This window comes from Canis aureus, chromosome 24 (assembly GCF_053574225.1).
Source record: "Canis aureus isolate CA01 chromosome 24, VMU_Caureus_v.1.0, whole genome shotgun sequence".
NCBI lineage: Eukaryota > Metazoa > Chordata > Mammalia > Carnivora > Canidae > Canis > Canis aureus.
This window is the reverse complement of record NC_135634.1, coordinates 45,462,907-45,483,347: the sequence shown is the minus strand read 5'-3', so window position 1 is coordinate 45,483,347 and position 20,441 is coordinate 45,462,907. Positions and strand designations below refer to the sequence as shown.

Genomic DNA, 20,441 nt, shown 5'->3' with positions numbered 1-20,441 from the left:
ATAAGAGTTAAGTTAAACATCATCACCTCAATTGTTCTGTGAGGAAAGGGATACTTATAGGGGGAATTTCCCAAGGTCATAGAGCTAAGTAGTGACCAAATCAGACATAGAACACAGGCGTTCAAACTCCTAAACCTGGGTTTACTCACAGACTTAATCCACTGAAAGAAGCAAAAAAATTCCAGAAAAACTAATGAAGAGGAAGCTCTGGGATCAAAGTCTAACAAACTTTAAAAGGGCAACAGACATACTATGCATGGTACAGCTTATATAGACAACGACTACCGACATTTCTAAAAGGGGAAGATGGAACCAAATGTGTTAATCTTGGGGCACCTGGGTGGCTCCATTCAGTTAAGCAACAGACTCTTGGTTTTGGCTCAGGTCATAGCTTCAGGTCATGAGATCCAGCCCCACACTGGACTCCATGCTCAGCGTGCAGTCTGCTTGTCCCTTGTACCTCTGCCCCTCCCACCGCCTTCTTGCTTTCTCTCTCTCAAATAAATAAAGTCTTTAAAAAAAAAAAAAAAAAAAAGCATACCCCTCAGAAATGTTTTTTTTTTCCCCTCAGAAATGTTAAGACCCATTCTTCAATATAAAAATTTCACTCGAGAAATTCTTTTGAGAGGAAAAAAATGACTTCAAGCACCATCTAATAAAATAAATTTCCAATTACTACTAATATAACTAAAAATTACACTGAATTCAAGAATTGCTCTAAAACATCCAAATAAATCCTTAACCATTTAAATGATTACAGTATATTTGTATTTGTGTAGATTTGAGTTGAGAGTGAAAATCTCAAGAAGAATTTGATCTATAGGATTGGTTTAAAAAACAAAAACAAAAAAACAAAAAAACACAGAGGGCAGCCCCAGTGGCCCAGCGGTTTAGCGCCACCTTTGGCCCGGGGTATAATCCTGGAGTCTTGGGATCGAGTCTCATGTTGGGCTCCCTGTATGGAGCCTGACTTCTTCCTCTGCCTCTCTTTCTCTTCTGCCTCTGCCTCTCTGTCATAAATAAATAAAATCTTAAAAAAAAAAAAACACACATAATTTGTGTATTACTGGTCTAATTTAAAATAAAAGCTAAATATTAGGGCAGCCTGGGTGGCTCAGCGGTTTAGCGCTGCCTTCAGCCCAGGGCGTGACTGGAGACCCAAAATCCAGTCCTGCATCGGGCTCCCTGCATGGGGCCTGCTTCTCCCTCTGCCTGTGTCTCTGCCTCTCTGTCTCCATGTCTCTCATGAATAAATAAATAAAATCTTAAAAAAAAAAAAAAAAAAGCAAAATATTAAAAGCCATTCCCAGGCAACTTAGAGGATGCTATCTAAAGTTCCTTTCATGTCTACAAAGTCTAGAATTCCACAGTGGCCAGTGAGGGATACCCACAAGGCCCTCCTCAGCATTTCAAACCAAAGTCCTCCTCCTTCCATAATATCAGAACAATAATAAGGTTGAGTAAGCAAATATTTTAGTTGATTTCTTATAATCTTAACAGAATAATTTGTAAACAAGATTGAAAAGTAAACATAACTGAATAATTTACAAATTTAATGGCTGACCCAAATATTCCTAACCTACAGTCCATAAATGAACTTGGGGGCCATGAATCCTTGAACGAGAAGTAAATATTATGCTGGCATGCTTTCTTTTATCAGGGAAAAAGGTGTAAGGTTTTTGTAAGAGTCTTAAAGGTATCTATGACCTTCAAAAGATAAAGAAACACAAATTTAAAATGTATTTTCTTCTATTCAAAAGAGCAAATATGACTGTTTTATAATCAAACTATACAATCTATATAATACAAGTTATGATCTTATATCAACAGTAACTAAGAATGTACAAAAGGTGCTAAAATGCAAATGTATGACATATATAAACATTTTCCCAATGGCAGTAAATACTTAGTTGTTTCTGACTTAATGTATTAAGTATGAATAGGATTTTTCTAAAAATTAAATTAAATTAAAATGTAATATTGGTTTTAGTCTGGTCTAATTGAGTAGACTTCCTAAGGAGAAAGAGCAGTAAAAGGGCACCTGTGTGCATGTTTGACTCACAGCCAAAAATGGTGTTTATGGAAAACTTCAGATGGAGCAAAGAGGCACTCAGCCAATAAAATCTACAGCTGTGAGACTTGGAACTTACAAGTACCCAAACTCCAAAAGCAAAAGTGGAATTATGGGACAGACTTTGAAGCTTGTTTATGTGCAAATTTTTCTAGTAAGAAACTTTGTATTCCTCTATTCAGATATACATTCTCTGATCAACACTAAAAATATTTTCTAACACCAGAGAAAATAGTGAAAGGAAATCCCATCCAGGTGTTAGTATTTACTTTTTTTCCCCACAATTAATTGTAAACAAAACTCAGGATGGCTAGGATGGAGAAGTTTAAGTTTTATATCCAAAGATGTGTAACTTTTCTCCCATCCTAACCCCTGAGAGGTTACAATCTGCTCCACTCATTAACACTGGTCCTGAAAACACAATCCCTGACCGGAAGAGACAGACTGGAGGGGCTGCAGCATATCAAAATCTCCTTGAAAAAAAATACCTCTTGTGGTATTTTTTTAACTGAACCCTCATGTTCAGTCATCTGATGGTATATATCCTAACACTGCCGCAAATCTCTAGGGAAGAAGACGATCAGCAGCTGGGCTTGAATGCAGAACTGAAAAGGGACTAGGCATCTTCTAAAGAAAGCGAGGTATACTATATAAGAAAGAACATAGAACACGGCTAAAGTTTTAAAGTTGAAAGATTATCCATGTACATAGGCAGGACACTATACTCCAACTAAAGCATCTGTTAGTCTCAAGTACAAGTTGGTATAGTTATGGACTATACACTGGATTACTTTAGCCAGAAAGAAAATCAAATACCTTTAGGGACAGAGATCTGAATTTAATATAGAACAATGTATCTGGTCTTGGCACCTTGCTTAATCATTATAATTTTTAATAAAAAATAAACCAAAGAACAGATATTTACCACTTATGTTCATTCATAAAAGAAATGTTTTAGAACCATCTTTAACTAAAGTCAGTAATTCTGTTTAGATGGGCCCATGTGTCTTAGGGTGAAGTTGATATACCATCTATGTCGAGATCAGTTTCATCTCAGCTAACCTGGCAATCTCAACCAGGAATGAATAGTACTGCTCAGACTATTAAATGGGAGTACTGTGCTCCTGAGTGGACACTCCAAAGCTGGTCTACTATCCACACAATTAGCAACTAGGAATGGTCTATAAACCACAGCAAGACTTTTAAATTACAGAAATCCAGAAACCAGAACCCTTCTTCACTTGAGACATTTCTTTCTTGACAATCATCTCGCCAAATCATTTCTGCCTTAATATATTCTGAAACAGAGTATATTATGGAAAGAGGCTTCTAAGTTTGGTAAAATCCTTCACCATCTTAATTATCATAATGTTGATGCGAGACACATGGCAGATACACTCCTGTACTTTCTAAAAGGCAGTGTCACACTGTATTTGCTAAGGCTTTTTCTTCCCCAGTCAACTGTCAATTGATATACAGTATAATTCCCTACCAGTGTGTACAGGGAATAAGCATCACCATCACAAGTCCCTACTTTATGCTTTTACTTTCTCTAGTTCTGAAGGTCAAAGTTTCCAATGCTGTGTCTGAACTTGTATTGAAATGTTTGGCATTACAGAACAAAGAAGGAATTAATACTTTCTTTTTAATTGTGGGGGAGGGGAAGGAATCTACAAAGACGGATTTCACCTTCTAAGTAGCATTATATTGGTCTACATTAATAATTTTCCCAGCAGGCCTTCCATGATTTTACTTTGAACAATCACAGCCTTTGTTTCTCAGATCCTCTTACATGTGACATTTGATCAAAGTTTTAAAATCAGCAGCTAACAGAGGTGGAGAGAAGTACTGCTCAGTAAAAGCATTACACAAAACCATCCCACAGCTCACTTTAAGGTTGCTACAAGTTAGATCACAGTCGTTTTCTAGGTAAACACTATTTAGATGTTAAGTTAAATTTGCTGTACCCTGAACACCATAAACCTCTCAGGAAACCATCCTCATTACTAAAGCATGCCTTAAGATAATTCTTCAGCTCCTTGACACAGGTGTGTTTTTTAAAGATAAGTGCAAGGTAGCAAACAATTAAATCTATTCTTATTTAAGATTTCTGCACATAGCCTTAAAAAAAGAAGAAGAAGAAGAAGAAGAAGAAAAAAAAAAAGGCCTGTCTCCTTGTCCCTCCCTTACAAAAATTCAGGTAACTAAATCACCTATATAATCAGTTTTAGAATTAGTGGCAGCCATTCTAGTGAGATGGAATATGAAAAGAAAACTAATAAAATCAATTAATTAATTCATGCTTAAAAGTCCTTATCCAAGGAAACCTTCCCTGTAGAAATGGAGAAAAAAAAGGAATAGTAAAGGCAGTATCTCACACTTCAACATGCTATATAAGGAAAGACGGCTAAAAGGAAATCTTGCAGGGAATTTTATCCCTTTGAACTTTCAAATAAACTCTTAAGTAAGATTATGCAAACTTACTAAAGACCGGTCCTGATTAGAGGGAAAAAATGCACCCCTTCTCCAAGTCAGTTCTGGAGGCTTTCTCCAGAATTGTTAAGGTTTGTGTTGGGTAAAGAAAGACCTCCTAACAAACCAGCATTCTTTTCCACATGATCAGAGCTCATTGGCCCCCCTGCGGACTAAGTGACCAATCACATCATCTTCAGCTGAAACTAGCCCCCACGACATTATAAACAGAGGAATGTGAACTGTAAATCCAGTCCAAGAAGAGAACCCACAAGCTAGCCTTGTAGATTAAAGTTACCTTATCAAAAGGACAGACTCTGCAAGTTTCCTCAAGACCTACCTGTGCACACAGACTGACCCAGCAAAAGTACTGGTGAGTACATGAAATAATATTCATTCTTATTTCTTTCCTTAAGAGAAACAGAAAGAAATTGAGTGGCAAATAGGGACAGAGCTAGATATTGCCAATAGATTTTTAAAACAAAGATATTACCTTCAGGGTCATACATTAAGGTTCTTTATTCTTTTTCCTTAAATTTTAGAAATGGAGTAATAGCCCTACTGAAAGCATTACTAGAAATTTTCTTGTTTTATTAAATGTACACCAATCCCATGTTACAGTACAGAAATAAGCAGAAATGAAAGGCCCTAAAAAAATTCAGGGGCTTTTTTGTTTTCACCTCTCTTCCTTGGATTTTAGATAGAAGGATGATAGATAGATAGATAGATAGATAGATAGATAGATAGATAGATAGATGATAGATAGATAGATAGATAGATAGATAGATAGATAGATAGATAGATAATCTTTCTTTTGGAAGGGAGTAAAAAACCCAAAATGAGTATACAAGAACAATCTCCGCACACACAATTTTTTATTTCATGAAAAAAGTGATGACTATCTAGTTTTAAATGTCTTTTTAAGCATAGAATTACCAAAATTAGTAGGTGCTTCTACAAATAAGAAATTAAAATATAAAAGATTCTCTGAGCTTATATAAGAGAGAAATCACACTGTTTGCCCCAATTATAGAGGGTAGGAGAGATGACTTTAAGACTTTATACAATCAGTTTTTACACTAGATGTGAACAAATACATAGTAATATTGTGATCATTTAACATTTGTAGTTATAGCCTATTATATTAACTGTTTAATATGAACTACACTACCACCTTACAACATGGCAATAAAAAAGATATAATTTTAAGTACTACAAACCAAATGAGTAAAACAAATCCATAATTTCGACAGCCACCGAAGCAGCCAAACTATCATTTTTATAAAGTAGTGTTTTTATCCACCGAAGTTTGTAAATGAGCAAATACTTTACAGCCCACACACAGAGAGAAAAAACAAACCTTCTCAAGCTTCAATTCTATTTTCTATTGGGATCAGTTAGTAAGAATCATATAAATACAAACCAAGACAAACATACTCAAAGGGTATTTGTACACCTGGAAAGATATGAAAATTACTTGGAAATATAATAGTATAAATATAATGATGCCTGTCAGTCACTTTTAAATTTGATGAAGAGAAAAATCTACATGTATCAGGCAACAATAATGTAATTTTCAAATACCACACAAGCAGATGTAAAATACATAAGAGAAAAAAGAAAAAAAATAATATAAAAAACCTATGTCAGTTGAGGGAAATAGAAATAAATTTTAAAACTTGTAGAATTTTAAAAGATCGTATTATTTAATTCCCTTTTGTCTCTCTTTTTTTAATATAAGGAAGCCTGGCCAAGGGGACTGGGTGGCTTGCCCAGCTGACACAGCTATGTAACCAACAGAGCCAGAGCATGGTCAGCTAGATTCCCTACCTTGTTTTAGTTATACTAAACCATACTCTTCATATAAATCCAAAGATGGACTTATTCAGGGCAATCGTTAAATGGGGATCAAAATCTGAGAATACTCCACTTACCAACACAATTTAAAAAAGATCCAGCAAAGCCTTATATATAAAAAGGAGACTGCTTCACTGTTTTGATATTAGCCTTGACATCCCTGTTCAAAGGTTTTTTTCCTCACATATTTAGTTAATTCCAAGAGAAAAAGAATGAAATTGTTGAAGCCCAGAGTAAGTGCTACAAAGCTGTAGGTAATAACAATCCTGAAAAAGCCCAAATAATAATAATTTTGTTAGCTATAATATATACAGAAATGCTACCTCCCTAGGTAATGAGTTTTAGAACTTAATAACTTAAGGTGAAAATCAAGAATCACAAAGTTCTCCCTACAAAAAACTATTGTTAAACAATCAGCAATTAGTAGCATTCACCAGGACAGTGGATCCTAAAGTACAATACGCACTAGAGTACAAGGTCCATCATGGGCATTTTCACACAGATGGGAAGCAAGAAACAAGTTGAAACTAATATAATATCAGATACCAATTTCACCTCAAAAAACGAAAAAAAATTAGAAAAGAAAAAGAAACCATTAAGGACAATACAGTGGTGATTCACAACCTTTCTGAAGGAATCCAATTAACATTTATTATATCCTTCTTCCTCTTTTAAGGTCAAAATGGCTTTTCTTTTATAAAATTAGTATGATATATTCTAGAAATTATTTTCTCACCTGGTAAAATACAAATTTGGCAATGCTATGTAAGAAGTTTCCTCTCCACATTTTAATTTGTACTGGTCTATAATATTCAGAAGATTAGACTACATAATAATTGTGGCTGTACTGATCTTCAAATTTTACAAGATGTCTTCCTTAACTGAAAATATATTTCTTGACCACAAATCTTAGGTCTGAACCTAAACATTCCTAAAGACCAAATATTCTATAATGACTCCTAAACAAAACTAGTCAAATGGAATGTAGTATTATTCACAAAAGGCTAACCAGGATCAAAATATCTATTTCTGAAGCACTGACTCTGGACTATGGACTTGGTGTGAGATTCACTAATAACACTACCTTTGTGATCCTAGGAAATTCACTATGCCTCAGTTTCCTTATCTGTAAAATAGAAATTACAATGGTACTTACTACTGGGAAAGTTAAGGAACACTATTAATAATAATAATAAAGCAACTAACACTAGAAGGTTACTCTGCACTAGGCATTTGAAAGTATTTGGTATTATTACTGCCACATAGTAAACAATATATGTTGGCCAATATTATTAATCATTACTGTCATGAGAATCATTTGTGAAGTCAACAATAGTTTAAGACAGATACTTGAGATAGTTATGGGGACTGAAAGAACATCTACTAGAAGCTAAAAATATGGCTGTCAAAGACAATCTTGAAAATATAATGCCAATCATCTTGGGAAAGATTTTTTTTCACCAAACTTTCTTGTAGTAAGAAAATTAGCATCTTGTAGTAAGAAAATTAACCAGTAAAGTTAGCCAGACGAGGATAATATTACAAACAATCTAAGGCCCCCATCTCCCTAACCCTTGGTGACATCATCTGAGAAACAGAATAATAATGTCTATCTTGCTGGGGCACTTGGATGATTCAGTCAGTTAAGTGTCTGACTCTTCATTTTGGCTCAGGTCATGATCTCGGGATCCTGGGATCCACTTTTGCCACAGGGTTCCACGATCGGCAGGGGATCTGCTTGAGGATTCTATCTTCCTTTTCCCCTCCCCCTCTTCGCATTCTCTCTGCCTCTAATAAACAAATAAATCTTAAGAACAAACCCAAAAGAAAAGTCTATCCTGCTGACATACCAAGGAATTAGATATAATGCAATATGAAGATACCTAGCACAGTGAAAATTATTGCTGTTGTTGTTACTTTCAAAAGGACAGAGATAAGGTCTCCTAAAACATTTAAAGAATCTAGCAAAATGAGTCATTAAGTAGCTATGTTAAGGAAAAAAAATACACTAATAATAATAAAGACTACTTGTCAGAATAATGAATTATAAAGCATTAATGACCTAAGACTTTAAGTTTATATGAAACTAAAATGGTTAGGGCAGCCCAGGTGGCGCAGTTTAGCGCCGCCTGCAGCCTGGGGCGTAATCCTGGAGACCAGGGATTGAGTCCCACGTCAGGCTCCCTCTGCCTCCCTCTGCCTCCCTCTCTCTCTCTCTCTCTGTGTCATGAATAAATTAAAAAAATAAATAAATAAAATAAAATCTTTAAAAAAAAATAAAATAAAATGGTTATTACTGTAAATAAATTTTAACCATTATCCCAGTGTTCCATCAGTAATTCAAATCTGAAGAAAATACAAGAGAATGTCTCTAAGTCACTGATATCTGTTAAATTAGCCTCAAGGAGAAAGGGAAATTACATACCCAACTAGCCAATGTCTAATTCCAATTATCACAGGAAGGCAGTCTCCACAGCCCCAAAGTCCCTAGACACAGGAAAAGATCCAGCAAACTCAACCAACAACTTAGCTCCAATGCCTCTACTCCCTTTAAGTGTCACCGTCATTCAAAACATAGGAAGGGACAAAACAAAACAAAACATAGGAAGGGGATATATAATACTCTCAACAGCATCTACTTCTGAGGGAAGCAGGTAGGCAAAGAGTCAAACGTAAACTCCTAGCACTGCACTGTGACAAAAAGAAAGAAAAAGCAAAGCTGCATTTTCCAGTCTGTTCCTGTGAGATCCACATAAAAGTCTTAAGACATAGAAATCGTCACACAGAAAGCATACCTTAGATTTCTTCTCACCACACAGAGAAAAACACACCCACTGATTTACAGTTTAACTGTTTACAGCTAAAAACGAATTATATTAATTATTTTTCAAAAATGGCCATGTGGTGCCTTAATGGTTATTTTAGTTCATTAAACTTGAAGCTTTTCTCTGGTTTACTTACTTTCAAAACTAGTATTACCTAGGAACCTCTACCTAGAATTTCTTACTTATCTAAGAAAATAATGTTCTCCCCATTCCACAATCTAATCAGAATCTAGAATATTCAGAGGATGACAATGCATTAGACAAAGGAAAGAATCCATGAAAATGGCCACAAAGCGACAAAAACAAAGCCTATTCATAAAACTTTCAATAGGCTAATTAAAAATCATACATTAGAACTATGGATCTAAAAGCTTAGTTCTGTCCTAGCATGGAATTCAGCTTCAAAACATTTGCAGACAGTGTAACACTGCATTTCCAAATGATTTCTAGTTATTTACATAAAGGAACACATATATTTAATTTATTCATTTAAATTATGAGTTATTCATAATTATTAATTATAAAAATGTTATTTACACTAATGTTTAGTCAAATCAATAAATACTTTATGTGCAAGAGACAAAGATATCAAAGGGACATGAACCATAACCCCAAGCTTTAAGGATTTTGAAATATACTTGGAAATATTAAAATAGCAAACAATATTTTAACAGTCATTCAAGGAAACAATAAGAGATATCCGAAGGCAAGTGATGATTAGGTAACAAATGAATGGCTTAGTCAATAAGTATTGTCTCTTTTCTCTTACGTGAAGAGAAAAAGAGCTGTTAGACTGGGAAAGCCTACCCAGTAGCCAGGTAAGTATTCCAAAAAAAGGAGAAAGTGAATGAGGTCTCAGAATTAATATTAACTGTAAAACCGTTAAGAGCTTACTAATTTATTCTTTGTTTCAGAAATTACAGCCTGAGATGGATGGCAGTAATTGCAAAGTTATTGCTCCTCTCCTAACTCAGAGATACCGGAGGATGGTCACCAAGGATGGCCACAGCACACTTCAAATGGATGGTGCTCAAAGAGGTCTTGCATATCTGCGAGATGCTTGGGGAATCCTAATGGACATGCGCTGGCGCTGGATGATGTTGGTCTTTTCTGCTTCTTTTGTTGTCCACTGGCTTGTCTTTGCAGTGCTCTGGTATGTTCTAGCTGAGATGAATGGTGATCTGGAACTAGATCATGATGCCCCACCTGAAAACCACACTATCTGTGTGAAGTACATCACCAGTTTCACAGCTGCATTCTCCTTCTCCCTGGAGACACAACTCACAATTGGTTATGGTACCATGTTCCCCAGTGGTGACTGTCCAAGTGCAATCGCCCTACTTGCCATACAAATGCTCCTAGGCCTCATGTTAGAGGCTTTTATCACAGGTAATTGTTTTTGTTCTTTTAAAAAAAAAAAATTACAAGTGGTTTGGAGAAGGGATAGCCAATTATAAGCAACTGTGGTATAGAATAATTCATTTGCATTATCAGCCGGTAATATCTAAGACTGAAGAAAGACTAGGGGAATAAGAGATGAAATTATATGAACCCTGACCCTATGCTTAAACTTTACCTATTTGGACTCCTTAAGAAAAAAGGGATTATTAATGACACTAACTTGCAGCAACATCTTACACAAAAAGAATATTAACAAAAAGTCTAAAAGGCATTTTTTCAGAGAAACTAAATACTTTTGTCAGATAAGTGGATAAATATGTTAAATGCACATTTTGACAATCATTTTACCTAACAGAAGAATTTTATTTTCTTTTACTAGGTTAAAATTTCCTCCTCTGAGTTTATCTGTTCAACATTTACTCATTATCAGTAAACCCAGAGCACCAAAGTCAGCATTATATTTAGAGATCAAGTATACACATTCTTACTGAATATACGTCCACAAAGATTAATGAAATTTTATTTATAAACCTGGTAACACATAAAACTTTCCTGTAATTAAGTAGGACATCATTTTTGTAAGTGGTGTGTATATATAGTTTAAAAATCAAAAAAGAAATCAAAAAGAAAACCTGGCCTTAACATACTATGCAATAATAATCTGAAAAGGTAAGTAATGAGCCAAATGAAGGGTGATCTGGAATGAAGTCCAGTGTGCTGCCAACTGGCTCTGTAAACTGTAACAAATCACTTAACTTCCCTACTCAAGTTCTTAAACTGGTCAGCCATTAGATAAAATTTAGGGGATTCATGAACTTAGGAAAAACTTACTTCTTTTGTCACTAGCCCCTAACTGAAAATTACCATTTCCTTCCATTATAAACATAGGCAACAAAAACAATAGTATCAGCATACCCATAACTCTGATTCAAACAGCAATCACTGATATTTTCATATCACACTACAATACTCCCCAAAGTACACTATTAAACCTGCCAATATATTTTGCTGTTTAATGCATTTATAAAGCACATACAGTACTATAAATTTTTAAATGTTCAACTCGATTTCAGTATATTTGGTTTCCTTCGTATGTCTTTTATTTTATGCATTTAAAGCATAATTATGATAAGAGGACCACAGATCTCACCAGCCTGCCAACAAGATTTGTGGCACAAAAATGGTTAAGAAATCCTGACCTACAGCTTGGGGGCACAGAAGATGCACTTTTATTTTATTTTTTTTAATTTTTATTTATTTATGATAGTCACGGCGGGGGGGGCAGAGACATAGGCAGAGGGAGAAGCAGGCTCCATGCACCGGGAGCCTGACGTGGGATTCGATCTCGGGTCTCCAGGATCGCGCCCTGGGCCAAAGGCAGGCGCTAAACCGCTGCGCCACCCAGGGATCCCAGAAATGCACTTTTAAAGGTACACTGAAAACACTTTAGAGCCAAAGCCTTATAAAATAAAGGGGAGGGAAGAGGTTGTATAAGTTTCAAAGTTAAAAAATTCCTCAATGTATCAATCATTCTACTGGTCCCCTTCCCACCCTAAATCATTCGACTCTGAATCTAATTTCTACTTCAACTTGAAATAATCTAATTACAAATGAATTTCATTTATTTTGTTACTTTTTTTTAAATTGGGGGCAGAAATATAAGAAATGATCATTCTCTGATTTTGTAAGAAATGAAAAGAAAGTTACATTTCTATGTAACAAAATGAATTCTGTTTAAGCCTTCTGAAATCATAGTTTTAAAATAAGGATGTATGTACATGTTGAAAATTCTTCAGGCAAATGAGACTATCCAAATTAACAATGTATTTATCAATTCGTAACTCACTTGGAGTAGAAGTGTATAACTATTTGATATACCCTTCTCATTCGGAAATAGTATTCATATTTCAAGTGTTCATTCTAAAAAAAAATTCACTGATTTCTAATTTAGGTGCCTTTGTGGCGAAGATTGCCCGGCCAAAAAATCGAGCTTTTTCAATTCGCTTTACGGACTTAGCAGTAGTAGCTCACATAGATGGCAAACCTAATCTAATTTTCCAAGTGGCCAACACTCGACCTAGTCCTCTGACTAGTGTCCGAGTCTCAGCTGTACTCTATCAGGAAAGGGAAAATGGTGAACTCAACCAGACCAGTGTGGACTTCCACCTTGATGGCATCAGTTCTGAGGAATGTCCATTCTTTATCTTTCCACTAACCTATTATCACTCCATTATACCATCAAGTCCTCTTGCTACTCTGCTCCAGCATGAAAATCCTCCCCACTTTGAATTAGTTGTGTTCCTCTCAGCAATGCAGGAAGGCACTGGAGAAATATGCCAAAGGAGGACGTCCTACCTACCCTCCGAGATCATGTTACATCACTGTTTTGCGTCTCTGTTGACCCGGGGTTCCAAAGGTGAATATCAAATCAAGATGGAGAATTTTGACAAGACCGTTCCTGAACTTCCAACTCCTCTGGTCTCCAAGAGCCCAAATAGGACTGACATGGACATCCATATCAATGGACAAAGCATGGACAATTTTCAGATCTCAGAAACAGGACTGACAGAATAAGACGTCTCCATGACACCCTGTTTTTTAATGTATTAAATATACCCAGCCAGTTATGCAGCTACTTCTCTTTCATCATATCTCATGTTTTCTCTTTTTTTCAATGCTGATTACACCTCTGATTACATCATAGTAATCAAGCCTATGCCCATAAAAAAGGCTGAGCTAACAATACACATTCTGGAAATATAACATTCTACCTTACAAATCTGTACTGTGGTTATCTGCTGAAATCAATGCATCTCAACATGACAGGTATTTATACAGAAATGTTGATGGATTCATATTAAAGTGGTATGGTATCACTAATGAAGGTAAAATGGGACAATAAAGTTTAACACACCTGAACTCTAAAATCAATCACAATCTCTCATTTTCATCTGCAAGTGAAGCAACAGTCTAGTCTTAAACCTAGCTCCCTGTGTAGAATGATGATTTCACAATATTTAGTGAACATCATTTTATTTTATTTTATTTTATTTTATTTTATTTTATTTTTTTTTAGTGAACATCATTTTAAAACTCTTATTTTTGCAAGACAACAAAGATCATTCCTCTGGTTCTTCATACAACAAAACTGGAGTTAAGTATTATCCTCTCAATTTTTACCACCTAAGAACAAAAATTCACACACACACACACACACACACACACAGCAATGTATATAGATTTATACATAGCTCTAAAAGTATTTGAGCATGACACTCAAACACATGCACATGTTCATGTATTTGTGGCAGAAAGTGATCAGATCAAGTAAGAGCCCCAGGCTGAATGCAACCCGTAATTTTGTAAGGAGATGCAAAATTCTATCTCCTATAAAGTAAGCTTGCATAATAATCAAATAGTGATTTAAAAATTACAATTAACGATTCATTTGAATGGCTTCTGACCTAAGTAAAAACATTCCCTTCTTACCTGTGATCCATTCAGTGGTATAAAAAAAACAGGACACCCTAAGTAACTCATAAATGCAAATATATTTAAGGCTTTAGATATAAAAGTTCAGTTACTTATAATTCAAATAGGAAAAACATCTCCAATAGATAAAGCAAAAAATTAGGCAACAAGTATTTTCAAACCCAAATTCCTGTTTCCAACTTCAAATAGTTTTTTCTATAAACACAAAATGAGTGTTTATTCACCAGTAGGAGGTTGGACTAGATAAACTCTATTATTTCTTACCAAGTCTAATACTCCATGAAAATTATGCTCTCTCTGCTTCAATTTCTATTTTACATATACTTAGATGAACCCTTTTCCCTTACCTCCAATTTAATTTAAAACCATTCTCTGCATGCTTTTCATTTTGATTTAAAAAAATAATAAACTGTCCTCAAAGTAAACAAAACCCAAAAAAGTCACCCTTATCAGAATTCAAGTAGATTTGTGGCTGCTCTTCTTTTCTAAAACTTCCCTTACTCAGGTCTTAGTAGGAAAAGTGAAAGATTAACCCTCCCCACTGGTGATGACCCAGCCAGGAATCATTCCATAAAATAAACATGAGCCTATAAAGGCAATCAGTTCTGAAGAGCAGGACAGAGCAGCAAGTCACATTTTTCTATTCTTTGACCAAAAGGAAAAGAAAATAAAGAACTCTGGAGTGGTCTAAGAAAATATCAAGAACACAGAAATTAATTATGGTAAACTTCTGCTGTTTGGAAACTTTAGGCATTCTGGAAGGCTAATTTTTCCAACAGACTTTTTTTTTCCAACCCAGGACTGCCATAACACATACAGACAGTAGGAATTCTTATTTCTATAATAAAGTAACCAGATTCACATAATCTATGAAAATAAAGTAGTATCAAAGATTTACATGATACGCTTTTTCCTAAGAGCTCTATATCACTTACACAGATCACAACTCCACCCGTTAAGTGAAGGTGCCCAAAGTGACAAAAGTGAGCAAAATCTGGGATGAGGCTCCCTGCAGACACAGCATGTTCTCCATTCAAGTCACAGAACTCTCAAGGTACACTATGTATATATAAGCTCTGCATCTGAAAACTAGATGTGATTTCCTCCACATATACCCCAAAACAACTCTGTTGGTATACTAATGCTATTTAATAAATGTTTCACAAGCAGACAACTAAGAAATGCAATCAAAAACTTCTGTCTAGGTGGCTGAAAAGCTTCTGAAAGCACTGTTCATGGTTCTTTCACTTACTTTAGAGAATCAGTTTCTACGTTAAGGATTAAGTTTTCTGCCAAGATACCATTATCCTTTCAAGAGAAGGAAGTGCAAACGGACAGAGGGGGAAAGACCTGGGAGGTGGGAACAGCAGCTCTAATTTCTGGCTGTACAGCTCACTAACCTGGGGGCACCTGGGAGCCCAGTAATGCTATCTTGGATACCTGACTAGGAAGACCACGATGGAATTCACTTTAGAAGTGCTTTAGGAAGCTAATATAGACAGCATGACAATCCCAACAAATTAGACAAGTAGTTACTAAATATCATAAGGTCTGGTTTTATATATGTATAAGCCCATAATACCTACTACTGCTAGAAGCAGCCTTATAATCAAAGGCTCTTATGTCTACTTTAAAGTATTTCACACCAAAATCCACTAATTGGTAACACATTGAGATGAACCTATTGGTATCAACTGGATTAATTTTTATTTAATGATCTTTCAATTTCCTCCTCACAGAATCATACAAGTTCATCACCGGAACTGATCTCCCTCTGCAGCAATTAATTCCTACTGAATAGCAATTGTAATTCCAATGTTGAAGGCCTTTTCCACCTCCACATTGTCCCAAGGGTGTGTTCACAGGGAATATGCACAATTCTTGCCCAGATGTCTGCAAACACACCCATTTCTCTTCATATAAGCAGCAAATACATGATATAAATCATCACTAATTTTAAAAACAAGTCATTCTGGAACCTTTAGTACTCTGGAAACTTCAGTATTCCAAATCTTAATTTGAGGTCCTAAAACATCTCACAACTGACCAATATATATATATATATATATATCACTCTATCCCAACAATCTAGTTTAGAACTGCCATTCTTGAAGAGTGCAAGATACAATTAGGAACAAATCTCTTTATAATATTTTCAACAAAAATGGACTGCTTATAAAAAGAAAGGCTCAGAATTATTAGCAGTTAATACAACCTGAAGTGTGCATCTTGTCAAAAAATATTCAGTAAAATCCACTATGATTTATTTATATATATATGTGAAACTTGCCCTGATATTTTAATAGGAAAAACTTTCTTTATATTCTTAACAACTTCACATCAACTTAGTTTTATGGAACTCATCTTTTCACAGATATACCTATAGGGTGACAAAGAAAAAGACTTGTATTTTTAATAGTAGTTGGGGAAATAACCTAGATTGAATTAAGAGTTAAAACAATGATAAAAAAGAAACTTTACACTCTATCCAAACCACCAAATATAACTATGTGTAAAACAGTTAAAATCAAGCTATTGTCTTAACAGGGAACACACTGCTTTCCCAAGACAATCCAAGCCATTTTCAGACAACTCTAGTAAACCTTTTTAAGATTGTGTCGAGTATCTGCCTCCTTAAATCTGCCTTTAGACTCATACAGATCAAATTTAATTCCTCTTTTATGACTGTTAAGCAAATATTTGTAGAGAGAAACCCTAAAAACCCTCCTCCCCACCCTGTCCTGCCCACAATCTTGTCTGCTGTGTAAACAGCCCTGTTTCCTTCATGCATTCCCCATCACAGGGCTTCAAATGCCCTAAGCATCCTACTCCAACATATGGATCCCTTCTGGGTATGGCCACTGCACACAATACTTAAGCTGTCCTGTGTCAATAAAAAAGACAGCAGGCACCCCTATCGCCTGCATCATGAGGACACTTCAGTCCTAGTAAATGCTGTGCTCGGCACCATCCCGCTGCTGGTTAACACTGATCCCGCAGTCAGCTGAGAAGGCTGTGCCTTTCCCCAGCAGGATGCTATTATGCCATTACTCCATATCTTCAATTCTAGAGTTTATGCAAGACTTGCTTGGCATTTTCTGCTGTTAAACTTCCATTTGATTAGATCTGATCTCTTGTTCCATCTTAATAATTATCTCAAGTCCCACCAGTTCTACTCTATAGCTATCCCTCTAAATACTGTATAGTTTGAAAATCTGGTCACATACAAACAATGTCATCCAAAAAAAGGGACTATTTACATAGCACCTAACACATGGCCTATCAGGGCCTATCAAAGGAGTAGGAACTCAATAACTATTAAACAAATAAATGGGTCCATATACTTGTATTTAATCCCAAAAATTTTGTAAGGCATTCTTACCTTCATTTATTAGGAAACTACTGAATGTCTGAGAACTTAGATTACTGGTGATCTTTGACTCAAAACCCTGTACTCCAAACTACCCCTCATTATCTTTCCATATGCACTGGCAGAAGTACTAAATCAGAAAAGGATAGAAGCAAAAGTCCTAAACAAATGCCCCAAGATAGTATTTATCCAATAGTCTATGACACAAGTAAAGCCTTTCAAGTAGCAATAACTAACCTAGTCTTTTAAATTTGTGTTACTCATTTAACTTTTCATTAATATAAATACAACTGATTATTCCTGATGCCATGTTAGTAAATGAGAAGTTTAAATAACTGAAAAAATGAATTTGATATGAAAACAGTGATGCAAAGTTGACTACTGTAACTAGTGTTAAAAAAAAAATCTGCAAATCAGCCTATGAGTGATATTTACATATTTAACATATCTTTGAGAAATATTTACTCTTGTCAGATATAATCACACTCTGTAGTCCTTTTCTGGTACTTGTAGGAATTTGGATCTTGCATGGTGATTTTCATAACTCCAATATTACTGTGAATCGGCATTTCTTTTTCCTCTCAGACATTACTACCCACTGGCAGTTTGGAAGGTAGTACCTTTAATCAGTCAGAAAGCCCATCTTAACATATTAGATTTTTTAATATAAACTATGATTAATTGAGCACAAACATGGAAATCTTATTCCCTTACTACATACCTTTTAATTCAGTGGCTAACTTAACTATAATTTATTTTGAGGGCTCTCATCTCAAAACAAGAAAAAAGAAAGATTATACATCAAAAAGACCAGATGAATAAAAGACTAAAGTAAAAACATTAAGTTTTAGCACTTGCCCTCTGACATGAAAACAAGCATTCTAGCATTTTTCCTATTTCTTCTCACCCTTGAGATGTATCTACATTGGAAAAGGGAGTTAACAGACTGAAATTTTAGTTCACAAGGTAGCCTTAATAAAGAATATATGCCTTCCCAAGAACACACAAACCTAAAAAGCTAATCCAAGTAAATCCTAATGGTTGTGTTCACCACCCCTAGTTTCATGCAACAGAGCCCTCACAGACCCATGGAATTATTAATGCAAGCAATGCTACAACTCCATCTACTGGAGAGGTACAGGTAATGAGTTAATTTTTAATAAATGTATCCTTGAGCCTTGTTACGAACTATTATCATGGAAGTCTAGATAAAAATACTTCAAAACAGTAAGCAAGCCTTACCTACATCTTTTCGTCCTGGTTTTTCAAAACGTCTGTCACCTCTAGAAAAGATAAAATAAGTTTCAAACACGACTTGAGAGTAATATATAGACTTTCCATCCGTGACATCCACTGCCCTATCTTCCTCTAATAGCAGGCTTTCTTTTTCAAATTATAAAACAAATGCATAATTATTGTAGCATTTGGAAAATACAAAATAGCACAAAGATAAAAACAAAAATATCCACTATCTCACCAAAATCTAACTAGCTTCTATTTACCCAGAAAAAAATGTTCTTTTTTAAAATTAGATACATGATTTTACATATATGCTATAGTTTAATATACTTTTAGAATGTGTTTTCCACATCATTAAATATTTTCAAAATCATCCTAACTTTAACGGTTATATAATATTCTATTGTGTGGGTATATCATTATATAAGAAACCACAGTGATATTAAGCTGTTTGGCTTTTTCTTATTATAATCATCACAGTGGACATCTTTGCACATACAACTTTGTGCAACTGCCCTCCCTCATCAACAAACATCACAAAAACTCACAAATAACAGAGAAGATGCTTTGACTAATAGCAACAAGCAATAAAATGTCAATTGTTAATGCCTCCCACTGAATGCTAATCAAATAGCAAATGTGATAAACTATGAAATACCCATGCTGGCACTAACATATGAACCTATTTATTTAGAATGTTTCATCCTTTAAATAAGGATCTGTTAAAAAATTCTTACAGATTGATACTCAATTAACAGCATTTTTTAAATGAAATCTTAGAAACTATATACAGAAGTATCTCCTCTGCATAAAGCAGAAAAAAAAAATGTTTGTTACACCAAGAAACCTTTATACCAAGATCTGGATCTTTTAGTTACCTTTCCTCCCAGCTCTGTGACCTATGCATTTCCCTGCCACCTCCTCGACCAAACACACCCTCTACTTCATCAAAGCTTCTTTGGTAGAAACCACATTCACCTCTGCCTCTGCCTGAAAATAAGAAAACAGAAAAAATGATACTCAGATGTCAACTTTGGAAAATACTCAACACCAAAGATTAATCTTGAAGTTCTGTCTCTCCATAAAGAGGAGGTCTACATTTAAACATTTAGCAAGATCTGATGGATCTTTACCTGAAAGACCAAAACTGGCACTGAAGAGGCTAGACCACAGGAAGTTGAAAGAAACAAGTTAGAAACAGATGGAAGAGTCCCAGTCCCAAACAAGAAACAGTATCAACATTCATTTCTTTAATACCAAAGTTCAACAGTAAAATTCTAAGATCAATAAACTATTACTACAAATAGGACCTTTTATTGGATTATTTCCAACAAAAATGAAAGATTTAGAGAGCTTGAGAACAGATAACGTATAAAAGCCAAACACAAATGTTAAAATTATTTATCTAACTCCAAAGAAAGAATAATTTAATAGGGTCAAACTCTATTAATTTTGAGAACTAACTTCTTAAAGCATATTCCTCAGCAACAAAGGCACTCTTTCCCCTTTGCTCAAGTCTTCAAGTAAGAAAAGCATCCAGACTGAATTTGAAACAGTGGGCTGGTGGTGAAAATGTGCCGAATGCAGGGATTAAGAGGCTCTAGGCCTTCAAGTGTAAACTGGCCTTTATTGAAGGCAATGAGGTTAATCTATCAAAATTTGACTCAATGATTCTAACTACAATTTATCCTAACAGAAACACACAAATACATAT

At 35.1% G+C, this 20,441-nt stretch overlaps 2 protein-coding genes across 8 annotated transcripts in view; one reads left to right on the top strand and one right to left on the bottom strand.

Annotated features, from left to right (window-relative positions):
- The window catches only part of GIGYF2 (GRB10 interacting GYF protein 2), a 136,232-nt gene that overhangs the window by 60,628 nt on the left and 55,163 nt on the right, over window positions 1–20,441 (bottom strand). For 6 of the 7 annotated variants that reach the window (XM_077869264.1, XM_077869258.1, XM_077869259.1 and 3 more), the window contains 2 exons: window positions 19,606–19,717; window positions 18,731–18,771 (listed from right to left, as the gene is read on the bottom strand). The exons of the other annotated variant lie outside the window; for it this stretch is intronic. In XM_077869264.1, coding sequence (XP_077725390.1) covers window positions 18,731–18,771; window positions 19,606–19,717 — 153 coding nt within the window. The remainder of the gene's footprint in view (window positions 1–18,730; window positions 18,772–19,605; window positions 19,718–20,441) is intronic. 7 annotated transcript variants of the gene reach the window in all.
- On the top strand, window positions 4,761–13,553 carry KCNJ13 (potassium inwardly rectifying channel subfamily J member 13). Its single transcript, XM_077869266.1, has 3 exons — window positions 4,761–4,916; window positions 10,140–10,614; window positions 12,578–13,553. The coding sequence occupies exons 2-3, from the start codon at window positions 10,155–10,157 to the stop codon at window positions 13,198–13,200; spliced, it is 1,083 nt and encodes a 360-aa protein (XP_077725392.1). The 5' UTR covers window positions 4,761–4,916; window positions 10,140–10,154; the 3' UTR covers window positions 13,201–13,553.

Coding starts and splice junctions, on each gene's coding strand:
- KCNJ13 (XM_077869266.1), top strand. CDS start 10,155: ATGGATGGCAGTAATTGCAAAGTTATTGCTCCTCTCCTAACTCAGAGA. Junction 10,615..12,577: donor GTTAGAGGCTTTTATCACAG/GTAATTGTTTTT, acceptor TTTCTAATTTAG/GTGCCTTTGTGGCGAAGATT.